The sequence below is a fragment of the Gobius niger genome (genome assembly GCF_951799975.1).
Source record: "Gobius niger genome assembly, chromosome: 9".
NCBI classification, from domain to species: Eukaryota; Metazoa; Chordata; class Actinopteri; order Gobiiformes; family Gobiidae; genus Gobius; species Gobius niger.
Window position 1 is genome coordinate 34,325,173 of NC_136860.1, and position 22,140 is coordinate 34,347,312.

Below are 22,140 nucleotides of genomic sequence, written 5' to 3' on the forward strand. Positions count from 1 at the left end.
TGATTGATAGATGTTACTTTTTATGTCATTTTAGCTGTAAAATTATTTTAAAATTCCTTTGAATGGAGTAAACTATTATTATTTGGGGGGCCCCCGAGAGATTTTCTGATCAATAAGGGGTCCGCGATGTCCCGGACTTTGGGATTGGCTGCACTATACGATACACGATGCGATACACCAGGGGTAGGCAACGTCAGGGCCCGCGGGCCAAATCCGGCCCTCCAGCACAGAACCTCTGGCCCTCAAGATGATTTTGAGAAACATTATTATGCAAGTAAGAGCTCAAATTCCTTTTACAGTGCTCTAAAAATGCAAGTAATAGTGTCAGTGTTTAAAAAAATGCCCTGGCAGAACATCCCACAGTAAAACAGTGTTGGGTCAGGACCAGTGGGGGGGTCCTGGAACCTTTGTCCAATGCTGCTTGTTCAATAAAACTTGTGGGAAAACATATACTATTTTGTACGATATATGACAAATGAAGGTTTTATTTGGGTTATTTGGGCCGGTCATCCAAGGGGAACGTTGGGTCCCGACTTGGGAACAACAGATGTAAAACTTTGGCAGAAAAAAGTTCTTTACTTTTGGCTACAATGTTGAGGTTCGGCCCTTGGTGTTTTAGCGATGATGAAGATCGGCCCTCAACGCAAACTTGCCGACCCCTGCGATACACGATACGATACACAATACGATACACGATGCGATATGCGATACACGATGCGATACACGATGCGATACACGATGCGATCATAGACTGTAAAATATAATGGACGTCTTATGCTCACTCCTCCCCGTTTACCATAATGACCATGTTCGAGGGGGAATTCATGGCGGATTAACAGACTCCCCCTCCCCAACTCTGACGAAGCATGTTCCTGAAAAGGTCATAAGGGCGGGATCTTCACCGTAGACTCCGCCCTTGCGTGACGTGTAGCTCGCGCTGCTCCAATGCTAACAGTCCGACCCTCATTAAATACGAGATTTCAAAAGTTCTTCTTACGAAAACCAGCCTGGTTTCATATATTGTGATTAACCCAGCGTTATCTCAGGGGGAAGATCTAGCCTAGTCTAGTGTTGAAAAAATTGAAACCAGGCGTTAAAGTTGTTTTTAACGTGTCTAAACTCCAGTGCTTTTCAATGGGGCCTAGTGGCGATATGGAGGTACTACAGCAATGGCGGCCCCCAGTGTCGTGGTCATAAAGCAGAGCAGCCAGCGCCCATTGGATGCGATACACGATACGATACACGATGCAATGCGCGATATATGGCTCACGACAACAGTAACCTTGAGTTACGATATGCCGATACTGCGAAAATCGATACAAAAATAACAAACGATACGTAACGATTTTTAAAGAAACATGTGTGATTTTTAACATACATATAATCATGACTTACGTACATTTGCTTTCATTGCACCAACTTTTCTTTAAAAAAATAAGTGAATAAATGATCAGTGATTTACAGCGTCAGCGGCATCACTTCATTTACATTTGGATAAACTAGAAACCACAGTCCTATTTCAAAGGAACCACAAATCTGTCTTATTGATCATTCTAGAAAGAAAGAAAAAGAAAAAATCGCTTGCTAATGTTGTCTGCCTATACAATGACTTTACTTTAGATGCTATTTGATGCTTTGGAATATTCGGTTGTTTGTTCACAAAGAAAACTGAAGCAACATTCGGCGTATCTATATCCGAGTGAACGCATAATCGCACCTTCTTTCTTCTCGGAAAGTTACAAAACTCCCTGAATAAACAGTTTACTCCGTCTCAGAGTGGAGAGCACTTTTAAATGTTCAAATGCACTGAATCGTAAAATGCGTAAGTGTTATTTTAAGTGAACCAACAAGGTCAGCAGAAAGAGATAAGAGGCTAATGTACTGCTCCACACTGTACTTGAGTGAAAAGGACCTCGCTGCATTAAATGAATAAAACAGTTTGTGTCGCTGAGAAAAAAGGAATGAAACTCAATTACACAGTTCATAGTGTTATTATCAAATTAGTGGTTTGACAAGCTGTTTCCATTCAGGTGTTTTCTTTTGGCAACCGTGGGTATTTTATGTTTAGTCTTAACCCCTTGACTCCCACCTGAACCGAGCACATTTTCTCCAGTTTGGCTTTACCCCAGTCCAAAAGCTTCAGGAAAAAAGCTGTGAAAATAGCAACAAAACTGAGACGAAAACAATGATGGAACTGTGAGAAAAAAGTGAGAAAACATTGACAAAAAAGGGACGAAAAATTGATGAAAAAGTGGCAAAAATGTCACAAGAAATTGAACAAAAATTGAAAAGAATGTGACAAAAAAATTACAAAATCTGACAAAAATTTGATAAAAATTTGACCAAAAAAATGACAAAAAAAATGATCAAAAAAATTGAAGAAAAATGACAAAAATGTGACAAAAAATGGATTAAAAAAATGAAGAAAAATTACAAAAAATTGATAAAAAATTAGACAAAAAGATGACAAAAAATTGATTTAAAAAAATTGATTAAATTTTTTTTAAGAAAAAATGACTAAAATGTGACAAAATGTGACAAACAAATTACAAAAATATGACAAAAATTTGATAAAAATGTGACCAAAAAATGACAAAAAAAAGACAAAAAATTGATTAAAAAAATTGAAGAAAAAATGACAAAAATGTGACAAAATGTGACAAATTACTAAAATATGACAGAAATTTGACAAAAAATTGATAAAAATGTGACAAACAAATTACAAAAATGTGACACAAAATGACAAAAAAATGACAAAAAAGTTACAAAAAAATAGCTACCACCAACATAATACCCAATAAACAAATAATACCCAACAAAAAAAATGATGGAAAAAAAATATGTTGACGATAATTTCGGTTCAGGCGGGAGTTAAGAGGTTAAATCAAATAATAAACGAAGGCGAGGCAATCTGAGCCTCTATAAACGATGAAAGAGGAAGTGAGTCCAAACTCATTCTTTTCTTTCACACCGCATTTCTAACATCCCCATTTTCCACGGGGATGAGGATGACGTTCCACAACTTTCTGCTTTTACATTAGAATGATGAGTTGTACTGTTCCACACTGCACTTGAGTGAAAAGGACCTCGCTGCATTAAATGAATAAAACAGTTTGTGAGCAATTTGTGTCGCTGAGAAAAATGGAATGAAACTCGATTACACAGTTCATGGTGTTATTATCAAATTAGTGGTTTGACAAGCCGTTTCCATTCAGGTGTTTTCTTTTGGCAACCCTGGGTATTTTATGTTTAGTCTTAACCCCTTAACTCCCACCTGAACCGAGCACATTTTCTCCAGTTTGGCTTTACCCCAATCCAAAAGCTTCTGGAAAAAAGCTGTGGAAATAGCAACAAAACTGAGACGAAAACAATGATGGAAATGTGAGAAAAAAGTGAGAAAACATTGAAAAGTTGATGAAAAAGTGCAAAAAATGTCACAAGAAATTGACTAAAAATTTACAAGAATGTGACAAAAAAATGACAAAAATCTGACAAAAATGTGATAAAAATTTGACAAAAAAATGACAAAAAAATGACAAAAATGTGACAAAATGTGACAAAAAAATTACAAAAATATGACAAAAATTTGATAAAAAATGGACAAAAAAATGACAAAAAAATGATTAAAAAAATTGAAGAAAAAATGACAAAATGTGACACAATGTGACAAACAAATTACAAAAAAATGACTAAAAATTGATTAAAAAAAAGATTGAAGAAAAAATGACAAAAATTGACAAAATGTGACAAATTACAAAAATGTGACAAAAATTTGACAAAAAAATGATAAAAAAGTAGCTACCATATATACCCAACATAATACCCAATAAACAAATAATACCCAACAAAAAAAATGATGGAAAAAAATCTGTTGACATGAGGAAAAAGATCATTTCGGTTCAGGCGGGAGTTACGAGGTTAAATCAAATAATATATGAAGGCGAGGCAATCTGAGCCTCTATAAACGATGAAAGAGGAAGTGAGTCCAAACTTTTCTTTCACACCGCATTTCTAACATCCCCATTTTCCACAGGGATGAGGATGACGTTCCACAACTTTCTGCTTTTACATTAGAATTAAACTAATGAAAGTTTAGTACAAGCCTCTGTCCTGCAAACGCCACTCACGGCTTTTACATGATGAGCAAAACAGAAGCAGACAGAGGAAGATTATTAACCTCTGTTGCAACTTCCTGTTAACGTTTGGATGCTGTGGCTTTCTGAGGCAACTCAAGTGCATTCAAAAGAATAAGTAAGTCATTCCACATTATTTACACACCGTTATTTGACTAAATATAATGTGAGAAGCCTGAAACCCTTCTTAAAGGAGCTATACCTGATTTGTCTGCCTTAAGTATATTTTAAACGCAAACATTTGTGGTGAAAACACTGTAGATCTAATTATAATATAATATATACTAGCTGACTCCACATTTGATATTCTGAGATTATGAGTGATTACAAAGAAATGTCCAACCCGTCATACAGTTCAGCTGTAGACCCGCACTCAGTAGACCAGTGGTTCCCAACCCATTCCAAAAACTATGGCCACTACAAATGTGTAAAATAATGAATGCTAAAGATAATTTCAAACAAACAGCAATTAGAGTGTTTGATGCACCCGTGCTCCTTTCTTATTAACTACAACGACAATATTTTCGCTAAACTCGGGGAACAGGATTCAAGAGACAGTGGAATAATTATGGATAAATATTAGGGGTTCAGCTCTAACGGTTTAGTTCACGGTGCAGGACCCGTGGTTTGGTGCATCACGGTGCAAGTACAATCAAAAAAATAATAAGTAGGTTTTGAAATGAAATAGCCTAATGATCGTTATTAGACAGTATTCATAACCTTACAATAAAATTGGCAATGCTTTCAAAGCTGCTTTAGAATCAAATGTACCTCTGGGCTCACAATACGTGAAAGCAAAATAGAAAACAAATGGTCCAGCAGGAAAAAGAAAAAAGAAAAAAACTACGCAGTGCAGGCCATGCGCTCGTTAAGTGGTAGTTTCATTTTCGCTTTTACTCACACGGAGGAGAAATCAGTCGGAGCAGCGCGTGTGATTAGAGGCTCGTGTTTGAGCAGGTTTTGGGCAATGTTTTGCGTGTACTTTTTTTCGGAGACAAAGCTTTGGAGACGGAATACGGTCAGCACCAACCACGCACACACTCAGTACTGTCGCCAGGCTTCCTGGTGTTCCCAAACGGTCTCCCATCCCAGTCCTAACCAGGCCCGTCCCTGCTTAGCTTCAAAGTCGGTATGGGAAATAAACATGGCGGCGCCCAGGCGGCGGCCATTGAGATTGCGTTTTCTATTATAGATATATAATTGTAGCAATTTCATGAACTTGGAGGCGAGTTTTCTAGCATCCTTGTGAAAGTGACCCTGAAAAGTGACCCTGCAAGTATTGAAATGTGTCTATGTCCCTATATACATGTCCCTATATAAGAATATATAGAACTGGGAAGCTACAAATGTATTAGGAGGATTAGGGATGAGTTTGTACCCCCAACAACATTTCGATTTAGTAGATTCAGAGTCTCATCTCTGCTGTTTGCGGATGATGTTGTTCTGATGGCTTCAACGAACCAGGACCTCCAGCGCGCTCTGGGGCGGTTTGCAGCCGAGTGTGTAGCGGCCGGGATGAGGATCAGCACCTCCAAATCTGAGGCCATGGTTCTCCTTCCCCTCTACAGGTCGGTGGGGAGTCCTTACCTCAAGTGGAGGAGTTCAAGTATCTCGGGGTCTTGTTCACAGTGAGGGACGGATGGAGCGTGAGATGGACAGACGGATCGGTGCGGCGTCAGCAGTGATGCGGTCGCTGTATCGGTCTGTCGTGGTGAAGAGGGAGCTGAGTCGGGGCAAAGCTCTCGATTTACCGATCGATCTACGTTCCCGCCCTCACCTATGGTCATGAGATTTGGGTCATGACCGAAAGGACAAGATCGCGAATACAAGCGGCCGAAATGAGTTTCCTTCGCAGGGTGGCTGGGCGCACCCTCCGAGATCGGGTGAGGAGCTCAGTTACCCGGGAGGAGCTCGGAGTAGAGTCGCTGCTCCTTCACGTTGAAAGGAGCAGCTGAGGTGGCTCGGGCATCTGTTCCGGATGCCTCCTGGTCGCCTCCCGCGGGAGGTGTTCCAGGCATGTCCTAGTGGGACAAGGCCTCGTGGAAGGCCCAGGACACGCTGGTGGGACTATGTCTCCGAGCTGGCCTGGTGTCGCCTCGGGGTCCCCCCAGAACAGCTGGAGGAGGTGTGTGTGGATCGGGAAGTTTGGGCATCTCTGCTGAGACTGCTGCCCCCGCGACCCGGCCCCGGATAAAGCGGAAGAAAATGGATGGATGGATGGATGGAGATTCCTCTTTCATTGTTTGAAATGAAAAAAATCAGGTATAGGGCCTTTAAAGGGACTATACAAAGTTCAAAAATGTTAAAATAATGTATTTTTCGTCCCCCTAAATGTTCCAGCCATGTCCTAATGTGTAGAATGATCTATTCACAACTGCCTCTAAAATCCTGCACTGTCACTCAGAAAGGTGTTAATTCGGGTCCAAAGTTCCGTCATGCAGGAGCTTAATATAGAACCTGCAGTTACACGTATGACCTGAGGTGGCAGTAGTGAGTATGAAATGACCAACTTGCATCTAGCCCCTTTAATTTGCCCTCTCTGCATTTGATACCACTGGGGCATCCCATAATGAGCAGTGGGCGACTGCAGTGCTGCGCCCGGGGATCCATCTCCAGATGTGGAGCCAGGCTGAATCATCTGGCTGGAGGATTCACTTATTCACTACTTACACATGACCCATAATGCTTTGCTCCTTGGGGGGTCGTAGCTGCAACCTGGAGGCCTTTGAGTACGAGTGAAGCTACAGCCAAACAATGATGAAAAACAACTTCTGCTTCTACAATCAAAAACGTATTCCGGAACTACAAAGCTCTGCACACAAGGTTAACCAGAGCTTTTTTCCCTTTCTTTGCTTTGGTTTAGTGGAATTAGATATTTTTTTATGGTATTTGGAAGATAAAGTCTCTTTGATGACAGCTCCCAACGCCATATTGTTTACAGCAGCGAACCCCCAATGCGCAATGCATTATGGTATTCCGCACGTAGCGAATTGCATATGTTTTTAATGGTTGGGTATGGTAAGGTTTTTAATGGTATGTTTTTAATGGTAGGGGAAACCAGAGAACTGAGAGGAAACCTACGCAGACACGAGGAGATAATGCAAACTCTACACAGAAAGGCCACGTCCGGGGATCACACCCAGGACCTTCTAGCTGTAAAGCACTAACCACTGCGCCACCGTGCCGCCCCTTCTACGTTGTTAGTTAGCCAATCAGTGTTCAGACCTGGGCCATGGACAACTGTCCAGTTCACATGAGGACCGGCCTCTCTCTGAGGCATGAAACTACCAGAGTATCCAGAGTTTTCACAAATGACTCGATGTGCGCCGTAGTGTAAAAGAGAATTGTGACCGTTGTTTTGTAGCAGGGTAAACAGCCCCGAAGATGCACAGAACAGTTGGCTTTTTGCCTAAATGTCTACTTGTACAATACTAGGGATGCACCGATACTTGTACTCATTCATGAGGTCCCGATACCAGAAACCGATACCATTTGACGTGCGGCCAGCGCAGCTACGAGGCGCAGCTACGAGGCGCAGCTACGAGGCGCAGCTACGAGGCGCAGCTCTCAGCTGAGGAGAGAAGAAGCAACAAACTGGAGAATTGTTTAGTGTAAACACAATAATCCACATAGAGCTGACTTTATTACAGACTGCGCTCTCTAAACCAGAGTCTGAGCTGGATTTAACCAGAGCTTAATGTTGTTAGCGCTGCAGCGTCTGCAGTGTTTACAACATACAGGCTAACGATGCTAACTCGCGGCTAGCAGTTTTGGCCATTCTGACGCCGTTTTAAGCCCAGGGGTTTATTCTTCTGAAAAACTAACCCAGCGACTAAAAAGTCCTCAGAAAATCCAAATTAAAGACATACAGCATGTTTATATTGAGGGAAAATGAGCTGCAGCAGAACAATGAAAACGCTGTAGCTTCTCGCTAAGTTACTACAAACACACGAGAAAATCTACAGGAGCTGAAGTAAAGACGAAAAGAGACCATTTAAGGAACATCTCAATACTATTGTTAAATAAAAACACATAAATGAATAAAGCTCAGGCATTGGGAGCTTTAGGACATGGACTTTTCTGTCTGTGATGGACAGAGACATAAAAATAAAAAATTATATTGAATGAAAATACAAATAAAAAATTAAATGGCATCAGCACAATTCTAATATAACTGCTCTTAAATGTGTCGCCTACTTTACTTAAGGAAATGTAAATGAGTAAATTAACTAACTACAAACCAATCTGCTGTGAAAAAAGTAAGAATGTTGAAGAAAATGCCCTTGTACTCGTATCGGTGTTCGGTATCGGCGAGTACTTAAATCCAAGTACTCGTATCGGTTTAAGAAAAAGCGGTATTGGTGCATCCCTATACAATACACAAAACAAATTTCATTCCACTGCAAAAAAATGTGGTACAGGATCTTTAACACACTAAACCACCTCATGACATCAGCAAGTGGAGCAGAAGCAGGAATAAAAACATGTATGTTTTTAAAGAGGGAAAAGTTTAACAGTGAAAACTTCCACAAAGTCCGATTAGAACATGGACACTCTGTAATGTGGAGGTAAATCAACTGATTTCTCGAGCCCTTCGCGTCTTATGGCCATATAATTGTATCTCAGCCAAATACCCAGTTTTATTTCCTTGATACCATCTTTATATTGAGCTCATAATGCTCACAAACTGCATTAACAAACCACTCTGGAAATAGGCTGTAATTACTCAGTGGTACAGCCCTTCTGAAAATGAACGCCGTTTCCAGCTTCTATCCATGTAATAGATGATGAAGTGGATTCATTGTTTTAATTATGAAGCTCAATGGGAATGATTAGGCAGATTAGCGCTTGGAAATACTCAATAGGAAGTGACTTGGTGGATAATAGAGATGCCCAAAGAGAGAAGGACTTGGATTTATGTTAAGGCTGCTCGATTATTGAAAAAATAATAATCACGATTATTTTTGTCATAATTGAAATCACGATTATTCAAAGGATTATTTGTTGCCTTTAAAAAAATCCATCAAAAACGTGACAAAGATACATCAAAAAAGACAAAAATCCATCAAAAAAGACAAAAATCCATCAAAAAAAGACAAAAATCCATCAAAAAAGACAAAAATCCATCAAAAAAAGACAAAAATCCATCAAAAAAGTGACAAAAATCCATCAAAAAAGACAAAAATCCATCACAAAAATGACAAAAAAACATAAAAAAGACAAAAATCCATCCAAAAAAATGATAAAAAATCCATCAAAAAAGTGACAAAAATCCAGCAAAAAAATGACACAAAAAAAAAAAAAGACAAAAATCCATAAAAAAAAATGATAAAAAAATCCATCAAAAAAAGCCAAAAATCCATCAAAAAAATGATAAAAAATACAGCAAAAAAGTGACAAAAATCCATTAAAAAAAAGACAAAAATCCAGCAGAAAAAAGACAAAAATCCATCAAAAAAGTGACAAAAATCCAGCAAAAAAGTGACAAAAATCCAAAAATTAAAAATTAGAAAAGAAATGTGGAAAAAGTAAAAAAAAAAAAAAATAGTAAAAAAAAATAATAATAATAATAATAATTCTAATCGATTTTTTGCGATTATGCTAATTTTGTAATCGTTTACTGTTGTAATCGAAATCGTAATCGAATTTCGATTAATTGCACAGCCCTAATTTATGTGGGGAGAAAAATGGGAAATTGAAAGTGTGTGAGGGTTGACTGTCTACATCCCCTTCTTATAAGTCTATACTGTTATTGTTCACTTGGGCAAGACAATTCACTCAACCTGCCTGTGTGTGGATATGATGTGTGTGTGGTCGGAGAGGCCTTTTGTGCAAATGATAAATATTGTTTGTCCATTTTATACAGATCAATGAGCAGGACTTTTTCAAGCAGTAGCATCATCATCTGGGATTAGTGTCAGCCTCCAGACCTAAGCCGTACTCGGGGGCAGGACTTTGCTATTAATTATTATATTATTATATACAGTTTTGCATGCTTTTTTTCAGCACATGTGTTGTATTCTGCATCCTGATTGGCTAGTCGTAGAGTGAGCCTCTTCACAGCAACACAGGCCTGGCATGAGCGGGTCCAACTCCGCATTTTACAGCACTTTCCCTGCACTTTTCCGCGGAAATAAACACTAAACACTCGCCTTCTGAAGCCTGAAACTGCTACTAAACTTTGGTCACAGCTACGATTGTCTCTTAGTTTGTACAATCGCTCAGTGGAGATGAGAGCAGCTCACAATGTTTCCATCCCCACGTCTGTAATGTGACATCTAAAAATATTATAAGACAAAAAATAACACACAGTGATAAAAATTGTTAAAAAATAAAGCTGACTACTTCAAAACCACATACACTGGTAAACTAGTGCATCAACAATAACAGATTTCCACTAAGATGAGTTCAGAATAATTACATGTAAATGAAGTAATGTATTTAATGTCACAGTGTATTTCATTGTAATAAGATTTACTTCCTGCTATATTGTGTGTACTTAAAGGGACTATACAGAGTTCAAAAATGTTAAAATTAAGTATTTTCCTCCCCCTACATATTCCAACAATGTCCTAAGGTGTAGAATGAGCTCAGACCTTTTCACCACAACTGCCTCTAAAATCCAGCGCTGTCACTAAAGACGGTGTTAATTCGGGTCCAAAGAGCCGTCGTGCACAAGGTTAAAGGGATATTTCAAGATTTTTGACATAGGGCCTCATTTCCTGTGAGTGTTACTGATTTCTTATATTTCTTATATTTGAAGAGTTTCGTGGCGCTAGGCTAGTGCAAGGCTAGGGATGTCATGGTTATCGGTGTAGCGGTAAACCCCGGTCAAAATGTTGACAATAATAATTACTGTCTTGTTTTTGAAAAAATATTTTACCGCGGTGGATTACGGCGCCCGCGGTTTGGGCAAAATGAGCCTCATGAGGCGCCGTCTCCTCTGCTGAAGCTGCCGCAGGCGCCTCTGGAGCTACAACCAAAACTAAACTTTCTCTGAGCTGGAATCATGTCCGACACGACAGCGCAGGATCAGCCTCAGAGACCGAGCCTGAAGTCTGGGCATGTTTGTGTGTTTGAAGAAGCTGAAGGACAGTTGATAGAGACAGTTTTCCTGTTTGTGGAACGTGCAGGAAAAAGTGTCTCTAAAGCAGCAAGACTTCGAACCTCTGACTCTCCTGCGTGACCGTCTCCCACAGCTCTATAGCAGTAAGCTAACGTTAGCGTGACCGTCTCCCTCTATAGCAGTAAGCTAACGTTAGCGTGACCGTCTCCCTCTATAGCAGGAAGCTAACGTTAGCGTGACCGTCTCCCACAGCTCTGTAGCAGGAAGCTAACGTTAGCGTCTCCACAGCTCTATAGCAGGAAGCTAACGTTAGCGTGACCGTCTCCCACAGCTCTGTAGCAGGAAGCTAACGTTAGCGTGACCGTCTCCCACAGCTCTGTAGCAGGAAGCTAACGTTAGCGTGACCATCTCCCACAGCTCTATAGCAGGAAGCTAACGTTAGCGTGACCGTCTCCCACAGCTCTATAGCAGGAAGCTAACGTTAGCGTGACCGTCTCCCACAGCTCTATAGCAGGAAGCTAACGTTAGCGTGACCGTCTCCCACAGCTCTATAGCAGTAAGCTAACGTTAGCATGACCGTCTCCCTCTATAGCAGTAAGCTAACGTTAGCATGACCGTCTCCCACAGCTCTATAGCAGCAAGCTAACGTTAGTGTGACCGTCTCCCTCTATAGCAGTAAGCTAACGTTAGCGTGACCGTCTCCCTCTATAGCAGTAAGCTAACGTTAGCATGACCGTCTCCCTCTATAGCAGTAAGCTAACGTTAGCGTGACCGTCTCCCTCTATAGCAGTAAGCTAACGTTAGCATGACCGTCTCCCTCTATAGCAGTAAGCTAACGTTAGCATGACCGTCTCCCACAGCTCTATAGCAGTAAGCTAACGTTAGTGTGACCGTCTCCCTCTATAGCAGGAAGCTAACGTTAGCATGACCGTCTCCCACAGCTCTATAGCAGGAAGCTAACGTTAGTGTGACCGTCTCCCTCTATAGCAGGAAGCTAACGTTAGCGTGACCATCTCCCACAGCTCTATAGCAGGAAGCTAACGTTAGCGTGACCATCTCCCACAGCTCTATAGCAGGAAGCTAACGTTAGTGTGACCGTCTCCCTCTATAGCAGGAAGCTAACGTTAGCATGACCGTCTCCCTCTATAGCAGGAAGCTAACGTTAGCATGACCGTCTCCCTCTATAGCAGGAAGCTAACGTTAGCATGACCATCTCCCTCTATAGCAGGAAGCTAACGTTAGCGTGACCGTCTCCACAGCTCTATAGCAGGAAGCTAACGTTAGCGTGACCGTCTCCCACAGCTCTATAGCAGTAAGCTAACGTTAGCGCTTTAGCTGAAATGCTGATGTGGGACTTTGGGCTGAGGGAGAATGTAACGAGTCGCCCCATAGTGCGGCTGCAGCGCCACCGCCAGCATAAGCCATGTCCGGATACCTCCGTACAATGGCACAATGCGTTACGGGGCTCCCGGTGGCAGATTGCAATAGATTCACAAAAATATCTCCAGAAATCAACAACACTCTGGACAACTAGGAAGTGAGGCCCTATGTCAAAAATCCTGAAATATCCCTTTAATATAGAAGCTGCAGTTACACTTATGACCTGAGGTGGCAGTAGTGAGTATAAAATGGCAAAACTTGCATCTAGCCCCTTTAGGTTTTTCTTTTCTGGTTGCTAGATTGACTGTGTTTTGTGTATTTGTATCTGTTCCGTGCCTTAAAACTAGAAATGGGGAAAAAAATAATAATGTCACAGCATCTTTCTCCACTGATCTACTTCCTCTCCTGGACGTGTATCAACCATTTTAGTCTGGAAACCTTCACACATGTTCTATCCATCCTCTCCACTCTCTTTCCTGTGGAGGTGACTAACACAAACCATCCGATTCTTTGATGGAGTAGGCTATTTTTAATATCTAATTCATCTCGTTTGTGAGAGGCACTTGGATGTGTGAGACAGTATCGCGGCCTTTCGCTTTAGTTAATGTGAATTATCAATCACTGCCGATCCAGCTCTATGTAATTAATGAGGAAACAACGAGCACTTTACGAACGTGTGTCAGGCAGACGGTGACATCGTGTACTTCCCCAAGAACAAACAAAGATCGGGCTTAATTTGAGTGCCTTTTTGAACGTTTTTCAAAACAAGTGTGAAACGTCAGGGACAGTTTAAAGCTCTGCCTTGTTTCCTGTAGTGAAGTAGAATCCCATTACATAAAGCTTTGGTGTCCATCCCCACCATAACCATCTGCATGTTACCGCTCCACTTTATGGGCTATTAATAGGGGGAAAAATGTATATTTACAGATATCAATTTGAAACTTTTGCTGTAGATCACTGGCATGAATGTGAGAAAAAAATACATGGCAAGTTTTCTGTCATTTTATCTTTTCATATAAGAACAAGGTGTTTTATGCCTAGAAATGCCCCAAATTTCCCATCTTTTCGGCGCCGAAATCTGAATAATGGACAGAGCTACATTCAAATTTATGGTTTCATTTTATTGATGAATGAGTTACCAAGACTTTTTCAGAGCGGATTTTGGATTTCCTTGCTTTTCTTTGCTCATTTTCTTTAAAATGAGCTGTTTTTTAGTGGAAAAAATTGTAAAAAATCATTCATTCATTCAATCTTTATTAAGGACACAAGTGAGAACACATGATCCATATTTATGTTTAAAAGAAAAATATTAAAATATTAAAATACTGCAGACAATTGCAGCAACAAAACAAGGTACCAGCAATTCTCTCGCTGCCACTCACATAAAGACACGAGCGCCAATGATTCCACATTTTTGACGTGAATCTCATTGAGCTGATCACAGGACACACCAGAGTCCGTATTATGCCGTTCTGAGAGTCGCTCAGTCTACACATACATTTAAAATAACAATGACGAAGTGCAGCAGGACAAGAGTGAGCTCCACAGTCAGCAAACATCTGACTCGCACTGCAGTGTCTGGGCATCTTTAACAGCAGCCTCACAGAGTCATTAACGCAACTGTGAGCCTCTGCAAGCTGGACTTTTTCAAACTTCGCCACAGCTGTGCAGTGAACTACAGCTGTGCAGTGTACAGAGGAGAACAAAAAGCTTTAAACAGAGTCACTTTGACGTCTACAGAACACATATATAGTTTCCTGACCAGCATGTTCGATTGACCATACAGTTTACACACCTGCCTGTGCATGTCCTGGTCATCAGTAAGATCAGTACACATATAATGACCCAAATACTTCATCTCATCTGTGATGTTAAGAACACTGCCACACAGGGTGACCTTAGGGAATGTTAGAGACCTGTCATCCTTGGTTCTCACAATCATTCTATAGCTTTTCATAGCGTTATATTTAACATCATTATCAAAGCCATATTGTGAACAGATATTCAGGAGACGTTAAAGTCCTGCACTGTACGGACAGAACACAACCAGGTCATCTGCATACATGAGGTGACTCATGACAGAGCCTCCTGCGACACATCCAGTCTTACAGTAAAAATGTAATTTTCGCCTTATTTTTTGACATTAAAAACTCAATAAATGCGGCTAGGGATTAGATAATAAAAAATCCCTCTGAAAAAATCTTCCAAATATTGTTCAGTCCAAGGCTGGAAAATGTGAAGTCTTTAGGTCCGACTGACGTGGACATAGTGTCGCCACAATGACAGAAAAATGTGTTTTGAGAAAAAGGCCCTTGAAATCGTGTTCTCCCATATAAGTCTATGGGGGAACATTGAATCAGCGCAATATTTAAACATGTTATTGTGAAGATTAGGGATATTTTCTGTTTCCGGGTGAAAGTTTAAATGTTCAGAGACCAATTTGGCCCCAAACCTGAAAACTGAAAAAATTGAGTTTTGCCTGTAGTGTCTCCCCTCTCTCCAAGTGTCATGTAAATGAAATATATGAAAAGTTGCTTGTTTCCAAAGCGATAAAAGGTTTTGCAAAGTGGACAGCACAGACTTACCATCTCCTCAGGGTCTCGTCCGTCAGCGGGACACTTCTTAAACCAGACCCCAGCAGCATGAAGAAGGCTGAGAGGAGCAGAGACGCCCGCAAACCTGCCACACACGGGACAAAACGGATTTAGAAGCATTATGATCGATGCAGAGCCACAATAAGCAACAGAACGAGCAGCAGTTTGAACTCCACAGGTGCACACTGTTGTTGTGTCCTTGGGCAAGACACTTCACCCGCCTTTCTTGCGTACATCGGTGTGTGAATGAAGAGCTTTGAGTGCCAAATGTAGCTGGAAAAGCGCTACACACTAAAAAGAGCCCTTACTTTGCCATTCCTACTTTCAGCTCAAACCCGGGAGCAAATCATTTCCACCGCACGATTATTTTAATAAAATTATAAAATTCCATCCATCCATTTTCTTCCATTTCTTCTTTTGCCGGGTCGTGGGGGCAGATGTTGTTTTGGGGTTTCTGGACAGTTTCTGGACAGTTTCTGGACAGTGTCTGGGCAGTGTCTGGACAGTTTCTGAACCCACAAAAACAACTGATCCTGGAGCGTGATAAAGGCCACTATGAGGGAAAGCAAAGGTGCCACGCTGCACCCATAAAGCCACCAAGTCACTAAAAGGTCAAATATACACAAATATTAAGATGTTTTTTGTTTTTTTCCACTTCAAAAGTTGCATAGTGCACCTTTAAAACAAATCCGTTGGCCTTGAATGGCAGCTACGTCTCTTGTCAGTCAGCCCCAGGGCAGAGGAAGCCATTAGCTGAGAAATGAATGAATAATGCACTTCTTAAAAGAAAAGAAAGTCTATATTCATTGAGACATTTTAACTTTCTGTAATGATTTATAGTATCTTCTGCTGCCCCTCTTTCTAATGTGAGCAGACAAGTGTAAATCCTATTAGGGCTGCTCGATTATTGAAAAAATAATAATCAAGATTATTTTTGTCATAATTGAAATCACGATTATTCAAACGATTATTTGTTGCCTTTAAAAAAATCCATCAAAAAAGTGATAAAAATCCAGCAAAAAAAAAGACAAAAATCCAGCAAAAAAATGACAAAAATCCAGCAAAAAAAGACAAAAATCCAGCAAAAAATGACAAAAAAACATTAAATAAATGACTAAAATCCAGCAAAAAAAAACCATCAAAAAATGATAAAAAATCCAGCAAAAAATGACAAAAATCCATCAAAAAAATGACAAAAAACATTTAAAAAATGACAAAAAACATTAAAAAAATGTCAAAAAATCATCAAAAAAATGACAAAAATCCAGCAAAAAAGTGACAAAAATCCAGCAAAAAAATTACAAAAATCCAGCAGAAAAGACAAAAATCCATCAAAAAAGTGACAAAAATCCCAAAATTAAAAATTAGAAAAAAATAAGTTAAAAAAAAAATAAAAAAATAAATAAAAGTTAAAAAAAACAAAAAAAAACAAACAATTATAATCAATTTTTTGCGATTATGCTAATTTTGTAATCGTTTACTGTTGTAATCGAAATCGTAATCGAATTTCGATTAATTGCACAGCCCTAAATCCTATTGTCCTTTTGTTTGACAATAAACTCCAATAACGTCAGTGTCAGATCCCGGCATGTGATTGTCATTAAGGGAAACTCTCTCCACTTCCCTGTTCCAGACCACAGCGACTGACCATGACGGCTTTGGGGCAGAAGTATGTCATGCATTGTTTACAGCTGCATAACTACGATACCTACTTCTTTCTCCCACTCCCGATCGCTGCTCTACCTCAAAAGTCACACGGCAAACTTCTCCGCCCCTGCACCTTCAGTGGATTTAATATGAGCTGACGTAGCACTACTCCAGAGTGTAGTAACCCACATTTGAGACGAGGTTTTACTGGAGTGACTTTGACATTTTGCATAAGCCCGGCTCAGTAGTGCGTGAGTCAGTGTGCCGCCTCAGCACCTCTTTACAGTGTCATAACTTCAGACGATCACACGCACATGACCGGATCCCTCCTGCACCAAACTCTCAGCTGGACACGGCTCCTGCGGCGAGTCTCCACGTCTGGAAGAAGCCTGAACCGAGCACATTTTCTCCAGCTTTACCCCAGTCCAAAAGCTTCTGGAAGAAAGGTGTGAAAATAGCAACAGAACTGAGACGAAAACAAGGATGAAAATGTGAAAAAATGGACAAAAAATTGACAAAAAATGGACAAAAAATGGACAAAAAAGTGAAAAAAATGGACAAAAAAGTGAGAAAAATTTGACGAAAAATTGAGAAAAAATTGACAAAATAGTGACAAAAAATGGACAAAAAAGTGATGAGAATTTGACACAAAAAATCGAAAAATTTACAAAAAAATTACAAAAAAACGACAAAAATGGACAAAAAATTGACAAAAAAGAGAGAAAAATTCGCCGAAAAATTTAGAAAAAATTGACAAAAAAGTGAAAAAAAAATGGACAAAAAAGTGAAAAAAATTGACAAAAAAGTGAGAAAAATTTGACGAAAAATTGAGAAAAAAATGGATGAAGAAGTGACAAAAATAATGGACAAAAAGTGAGAAAAATTTTGACAAAAAATGAGGAAAAAATGGACAAAAAAGTGCTAAGAATTTGACAAAAAAACGAAAAAAATTACAAAAAATTTACAAAAAAATGACAAAAATTTACAAAAAATTGTCAAAAAAGGGAGAAAAATTTGACGAAAAATTGAGGAAAAAATGGACAAAGAAGTGACAAAAAATGGACAAAAAAGTGATTAGAATTTGAAAAAAAAGAAAAAAAAATAAGTAAAAAAAAAATAAAATTGACAAAAAAGTCACGAAAATTTGCCAAAAATGAGACGACTGCCCAACAAAAAAAGGGATGAAAAAAAATCTGATGATGTGAAGAAAAAGATCAATTTAGTTTTGTAGGTCTTTCAAATGAGGTGTTACACTGGCCTACAAGATTTGGGCAAAGCTAAACTTGAGACTCTCGGTTCAGGCGGGAGTTAAGAGGTTAACTAGAACTATTCTGTTTTCTGCCAACTTAACATTTGTCCTTTATGCAACCAGGTCAAAAGTCTCTGAGATTTACAATCGCTTTTACATCGCTGCAGTCAGGTCATGCACGATATGTAAATCAAAGGTTATTCTGAAAAGCGTTGATGGTGCATTAACGTTTGAGAGGAGACTGGAACATGAACTGCAAACCCAATAGAAGAATCTCATGCATTTCAGAACATATTCGTCGAGGTCTCACATATCACAGTTTCATGTAATTGTATCGACGTTCTTATTACAGCGTTCTAGTGATGACTCACAAAATCTAAGACACGATCGATAAAAGGCACGTTTTTTTATTTAAATCATATAAAATGACAATGGGACTGATGTGAAAAACGTGCTTGTGAATCAAACATTGCGCCAATAGGTGTCTCCCAGTCACATGACTAGAAATGCAAGAGCGTGACATTTTGAAGAGAAACAAAAATGGCGAATGCAACAGAAAGGATCGCGATTCCACACAATTATGCAGTGTTTTTTCACGTACATCTGTTATAACTCACTTACAAGGAAATGCGGCACTTCGATACGCAAACAAACTGTCATTGTTGGATATTACAGACCCAGACACGCTTCCGGCCGTAGATCTCAGTAAATCTCACATTGAAAGTAAATCCTTCTATCCTACAGCAGTTTTCAATAGGCTAATAATTTGATGAGATATTCGATTGAAAAGTACAATGGGACCCCATTAAAAGAGTAAAGACTTGAGAAATGGATAAATAGGAAATGAGGCCCTATGTCAAAAATCCTGAAACATCCCTTTAACCTCGTGCTTAACGACACTTCGGACCCGAATTAACAGCTTTTTGAGTGACAGTGCAGGATTTTCGAGGCAGTTGTGGAGAACAGGTCTGGCTGGAACATGTATGGGGAGGAAAATACATCATTTTAAAATGTTTAAACTCCGTATAGTACCCCTGGTAGCTTGACTGCTTCTTCAGGGGTCATCTGCAATTTTTAACTTTACTTTTTAATTCAGACCTAATTGCATTTATTGTTTGAGGCATTTAAGTCCACTGAGCGCTATCCTCTTCTTCTTACTGCAGACTTTGTCTTATTATGATACAATATTTAGTTTATCTGTAGTCTGTTCATCCCTATTCACATGGTGTCTCCTGTCCCCCCCCCCCCCCCTCGGGAGTGCCTGTCTAGATCGAACGGAGGAACCCGGGTGAACGGAGGAACCTGCATTCTGGAATCTGAGGACTGGACGGTCTGTGATCTTGGCCCGTCTGCTGAGGGATCCTTCGGCCCTGGGTCTCTATAGCCTGTCCGTCCATGGGAGTGGATCTCTCCTTCTGTGGTTCTCCCCAAGGTTTCTCTTTTCTCCTGCCGGGTTTGTGAGTTTTTCCTCGCCGAGCTGGAGAGTCTAAGGACAGGGGACGCCCACGCCGCTCGTCGCTGCCTCCTATTTGACATTATATTTGCCTGGATTCACCTGAACTTTTAATTGTCATATTTATTGCTCTGTTTTATTGCCTTAATGTTCGGTGCAGCTGTGAGGCCACTTCTGTTGTGATATTGGGCTATACAAAACCATTAAACTTGAAACTTAAATGACCCTGTGAAATTAAAGTGCAACTAAACGGGCGTGGCAGAGCCGTTCCCCACCCACAAACTAAAGTCAAAAATTGCAGAGAGGGGTGGTCTCGACGAGGGGGGTGAGTGTGTGGGCGGGGTCTGCTCTGTTGACAGTCTCAGACCAAGCCCCTAGATCTGACAGGACTGACAGACTGCTGTTACCTCTGTCACGACTGTGCGCAAGGTTGATTTTTTCGTAGGAGAGTTAGTGCATTCTCATGACTTGTGATTGCTGTTGATGTAGCAACTATCCTACGGAAAAAAAAAAAAGATGGCCGCCGGTAGACGACTCGCTCGCTGTCAGTGACTGCGAACAGAGAGAGAGCATCGCACAGTCGCTTTTCTAAGGGATTTATTCCTCTACAACACCTCAGCCGAAGTGTGAGCATCGCAGGGGCGTCATCTACTGGTTTGACTCATGAGCTCAATATGAAACCTCCAGAATCTCAAACTATAAGTTAGCATCGTAGCTAAGGCTAAATAATACTACTCTCCCAAGTGAGCTGAGTAAAATACCAGTAGAAATATTTATTACGTCGTTTGTTGTAAATGTACGTGTGTGTGGGCGGGGCCACAGAGGCGTATGTGGGCGGGGCCACAGAGGCGTGTGTGGGCGGGGCCACAGAGGCGTTTGTGGGCGGGGCCACAGAGGCGTGTGTGGGCGGGGCCACAGAGGCGTGTGTGTGGGCGGGGCCACAGAGGCGTGTGTGGGCGGGGCCACAGAGGCGTGTGTGGGCGGGGCCACAGGCGTATGTGGGCGGGGCCACAGAGGCAGAACTGATGACGTTTTGTGGACGCCGTGGACACACTCTCCTCCAACCGCAAAATATCAAATGTAGTTGCTGCGTGAAACCAGTAGAGGCGCTAACCCTGCGGTTTTAGACACAAAAGTGAGATTTTTAACAAGTTTGCACCAAATGTCACAATATTGACTGGGACACGTATAAGGCTGCAACGACGCGTCGACGTCGTCGACGTCGTCGATTACGTAAATACGTCGACGCCGTTTTTGTGCGTCGACGCGTCGCTTGTTTACATTTCACTTCCAGCGTGGCTGCGCGTAATGCAAACGCTGCGACCGAGAGGGGAAAAGCACGGCAAAAGTCGTCAAAAGTGTGGGAGTATTTCCAGAAACGGCCTAATAATGTTGTTGTATGCACACTGTGCATACAACATGCAGCACAACTAACCTGGCTAACGCCAGACTGCTGTGTGCGCTCCAATCATTTCGAACTGCAGCATCACTTGTGATTTTAGTCTGGCGTTAGCCAGGCTACAGCACAACGGCTATGAACGAACATGTGAAACGAAAACACCCGCGGCTGAAAGGGCCCCGCATCTCAGTCAGACTACGGTGTTGTTTCACTGATTAATCAACGCGTTGTTACGGGGACAGGCTCTGACAGCGCACACTCACTCTCCGCCTACTTTGCCGCATATAACACCAAAACGGAGCAGTGCTGAAGTGAATGAGCAGGAGAGACCGACCGCCTTCCCCGTCTCTCCCAACGCGCGAGTAGGCTACTTCTCCGCTCGTGCCCCGCTCGGCCGTCTGTCTCCCGGTTCTCGCTTCGCCTCATGCTGCCCTCATGCTGCCCTCATGCTGCCCTCATGCGCGGCTGCATCCCGTCCCCGTGTCCGGGCGCTGTTCTCATGTTTTCTCTGCGCGGACTCGGGGCATCGGCCACACTCTCATTTAAACTCTCTTGTTGTTGTGTCTAGCGGAGAATCAGGGCAGTAGTTTGATGGATAGACGAGAGTAAAGCCGTGTCTGTGGCCTTTTTGTCTCAAAGAGGAGTTGAATCCACATGGTTCTCACGAGCACAGTAACTTACAGTAACTCTGGTTCTCTGAATGTGCACAGTCTATAACGAATTGGGCAACTCACAGGCTAATTCTCAGTGGTCAGACAGAAATAACCGTCAGGTGCAGGTTTCAGTTAGTTTTAAATCAGCGGTTCCCAAACTGTGGGTCAGGGCCAGAAGTGAGAGAATGGGCCCATTTGCCATTTACTATTTTAAAAAGTGGGGAAAATAGACTAGTAGTAAATAAATATATAAAAGCCATGCCATTTGGACACATCAATGTTTTTTTCTTCATTTTAAATGAAAAAATAATCGGTAACATGAAAAATAATCGATAGATTAATCGAAAAAATAATCGATAGATTAATCGATTAATCGAAAAAATAATCGATAGATTAATCGATAGAAAAATAATCGTTAGTTGCAGCCTTAGACACGTAGCTAACTCTATTCAACAACCATTTAGACCGTTTGTCAGCAACAAAAAGTGGATTTGGTGTTTAGTTACTCTTTAAATGTGTGAGAACTATTTGTATATTGCACAGAGCTGGGCGATTTGTTCCCCCCA

General features: G+C 40.9%; 1 protein-coding gene across 1 annotated transcript in view; it reads right to left on the minus strand.

Moving 5' to 3' along the window:
- slc49a4 (solute carrier family 49 member 4) overlaps positions 1-22,140 on the minus strand; it is a 156,951-nt gene that overhangs the window by 129,054 nt on the left and 5,757 nt on the right. Inside the window, exon 2 of the mRNA XM_079563451.1 lies at positions 15,165-15,258. Coding sequence (XP_079419577.1) covers positions 15,165-15,258 — 94 coding nt within the window. The remainder of the gene's footprint in view (positions 1-15,164; positions 15,259-22,140) is intronic.